At 37.0% G+C, this 3,212-nt stretch overlaps 1 protein-coding gene across 2 annotated transcripts in view; it reads left to right on the top strand.

The window, feature by feature from the left end:
* Nucleotides 1–1,585: 1,585 nt before the first annotated feature.
* BAZ1A (bromodomain adjacent to zinc finger domain, 1A) overlaps nt 1,586–3,212 on the top strand; it is a 134,606-nt gene continuing 132,979 nt past the window's right edge. For both annotated transcript variants that reach the window (XM_011959454.1, XM_011959453.1), the window contains exon 1: nt 1,586–2,152. In XM_011959454.1, the coding sequence (XP_011814844.1) occupies nt 1,839–2,152 (314 nt within the window). In that variant the 5' untranslated portion in view covers nt 1,586–1,838. The remainder of the gene's footprint in view (nt 2,153–3,212) is intronic.

The raw sequence follows: 3,212 nt of genomic DNA, 5'->3' as shown, positions 1-3,212 counted from the left end.
GTCTCGAACTCCTGGCTTCAAGTGATCCTCCTGCCTCAGCCTGCTGAAGTGCTGGGATTACAGGCATGAGCCATCGTGTCCGGCCAAGACCTACCTCTTAACATCACTTTCCTCCAAAAAAGTTCTAATAGTATTTTTAAAAATCTTTTTTTGCCCTCTGAATTCTTCCCTTCCCTTTCTCTGAATTCTTAGGATATCTGCCTTCTATCTTATAAGGATAACTGCTTTTTACTTTGTATTTTTGATGATATACACCCATTATTTCCCGAACTAAACGATACTTCAAAAGAATCTTCTTTGTACTGAATTAAGAGCCATATAACTTGGCATATGTATGTTATTTCTGTAGATCTCATTTATGTTAAGGTATGATTAGTTTCTCTTGCTTTATTTCCATAGATACCTTTTTAAAAAGTTGTTCTATAGACATGTACAAAGGAAACAATCTAAATGGAATTGCCCCCACTTTTTGGAGATCAAGCTAATAGAGATAACCTACACAGACAGATGTACTAACCAGGAAATAGGCATATAACAGTTGAAGTGCTTTTAGAATGATGGGAGAAGTAAAGATTTCAGGAAGGAGAAAAAATTGAAGAATAATTATTTATATGGTTACATATAATTACAGAAAAGTAGAACAAAGTATAAAGCAGGAAAAAATTTTACCTGTGTCTTACCACTTAGAGGCAGCCATTGTTAACCCTTTTGCATATGTATAACCGTATGCATATATATAAAAAATTTTTTTTCAATCTCACTCTTACACAGGCTGGAGTGCAATGGCAGGATTGTGGCTCACTGTAGCCTTCAACTCCTGGACTGAAGCGATTCTCCTGCCTCAGCCTCAGAGTAGCTCGAATTACAGGCTCATGCCACCACAGTGGGCTAACTTTTTACATTTTAAAAATATTATATTGGCCAGGCACGGTGGCTCACGCCTGTAATCCTAGCACTTTAGGAGGCTGAGGTGGGCGGATCACCAGGTCAGGAGATCAAGACCATCCTGGCTAACATGGTGAAACCCCATCTCTACTGAAAATAACAAAAAATTAGCCGGGTATGGTGGCATGTGCCTTTAGTCCCAGCTACTTGGGAGGCTGAGGCAGGAGAATCCCTTGAACCTGGGAGGCGGAGGTTGCAGGGAACTGAGATCGCGCCACTGTACTCCAGCCTGGGTGACAGAGTAAGACTCTGTCTTTAAAAAAAAAAAAATTGCACTGGGTGCCATGGCTCCACACCTGTAATCCCAGCACTTTGGGAAGCTGAGGTGGGCGGATCACGAGGTCAGGAGTTCGAGACCAGCCTGACCAACATGGTGAAACCCTGTCTCTACTAAAAATACAAAAAACTAGCCGGGCGAGGTGGCGGGCGCCTGTAGTCCCAGCTACTCCGGAGGCTGAGGCAGGAGAATGGCGTAAACCCGGGAGGCGGAGCTTGCAGTGAGCTGAGATCTGGCCACTGCACTCCAGCCTGGGTGACAGAGCGAGACTCCGTCTCAAAAAAAAAAAGAACTTTATACTTTTTAATGACTGACTTTTCATTATGTGAAGTACTAGTTTATTTAGCTTTTCTCTTGTTAGCTGCTTAAAGTTTTAAGTTTTTCACTGAAAAACAGATGGAACTCAAAGTCTAGTTTTGACTGATGTGCCTTTAAATTGCAAAATATACATATTTAGTTTAAATATACTTTTTCTTACGTTTGTATTAATGTTATAAGTTGACCAGTTACCAAACCCTTGAGTTCTGTGAGTCTACATAAAATTTTGCATTAAAGGCACAAAAATAACCTGATAATGCTATCAGTTTTTAATGTAAAATTTGTGAAATGATAGGTAATGGGTTTTTGTTTTTGTTTTTGTTTTTTAATCAGTGACTTTTTTGAACGAACCATTCTGTGCAACAGCCTTGTGTGGAGTTGTGCTGTGACGGGTAGACCTGGACTGACGTATCAGGAAGCACTTGAGTCAGAAAAAAAAGCAAGACAGAATCTTCAGACTTTTCCAGAACCACTAATTATTCCAGTTTTATGCTTGACCAGCCTTACCCATCGTTCACGCTTACATGAAATTTGTGATGATATCTTTGCATATGTCAAGGATCGATACTTCGTTGAAGAAACTGTGGAAGTCATTAGGAACAATGGTGCAAGGTAAAGTACTTTTAATTTTTCCTCTTGGTAAGTTTATATTCACATTGCTCAAATTCAAAACACACAAAATGGTAACCTAAGAAATCTTCCCTTTTACTATGCTCCAGCTATCCTGTTAACCCACAGATAGCCCTGGTGTTAGCTGTTTCTTGTATATCTTTCTAAAGCTAATTTATACATATGCCACCACAAACATATACATGCATGCGTCTGTATGTGTATATATAACATGTCTTATGTAACATATATATGCACAAATTCCTTCTCTTTTTAATGCAAAAGAACATATATACTCCAGATCCCTTTTCACTTAAAAGATCTGGAAGGTTAGTCTACTGTTGCATAAGCCACCTTCCTTCTCTTTAATTTACTGTATAATAAAGTTCCATTATATGGAAGTTCCATCTTTAAGAGTAGAACTCTTTAGCTAATGGTATCTACTGTGTCCTCATTATGTCACCTAATAGTTTAAATATGCCAGTATTTATTGATTGGTTTTAGTATTTTATTTAACAAAACCAGGATTGAATTTTATATACTCCACTAAGTTCTCTTTCTTTCATACTTTCTCACACTGCTTTATTGAGCTGTAACTCACATACAATACACTTCTCCTTTCTGTAGTATACAAATGCAGTGTTAGTGCTTTTCCTTTTTACCGAGTTCTTCAGAAATAAAGTGGATTTTTATATGAACATTGAAAATGACAAATTATCAGTGTTTTCCTGAAGTCTTAAGCTTTGTGATTGACTAGTCACTGACATTTATAATAATAAACTTTATATGCATTAAAACCTTTTGTAGCCTCTTGACTTTTAGGATATTAACTGTTTTGGATGCCCTGAATACAAATTTTTTTTTCTGGATTTTAAACTTTAGAAGCCAAAAGTTATTTATGTTGTTACTGTTATCTTATTTGGAGAATCATTGTAAGTTTATATGTAATGTTAGAATTAATGTCTTCACAAATTAATATAATCCATTTTAATTGTTAGGTGCTGCCCTACTTGAATCTTACAAAGCCAAGCAACCAAATGTGTTTATATTAAGAACTAACTTA

Source organism: Colobus angolensis, unplaced genomic scaffold (genome assembly GCF_000951035.1).
Source record: "Colobus angolensis palliatus isolate OR3802 unplaced genomic scaffold, Cang.pa_1.0 Scaffold494, whole genome shotgun sequence".
Classification (NCBI taxonomy): domain Eukaryota; kingdom Metazoa; phylum Chordata; class Mammalia; order Primates; family Cercopithecidae; genus Colobus; species Colobus angolensis.
Note: the sequence above shows the minus strand (reverse complement) of the source record. Positions and strands in the feature narration are given on the sequence as shown.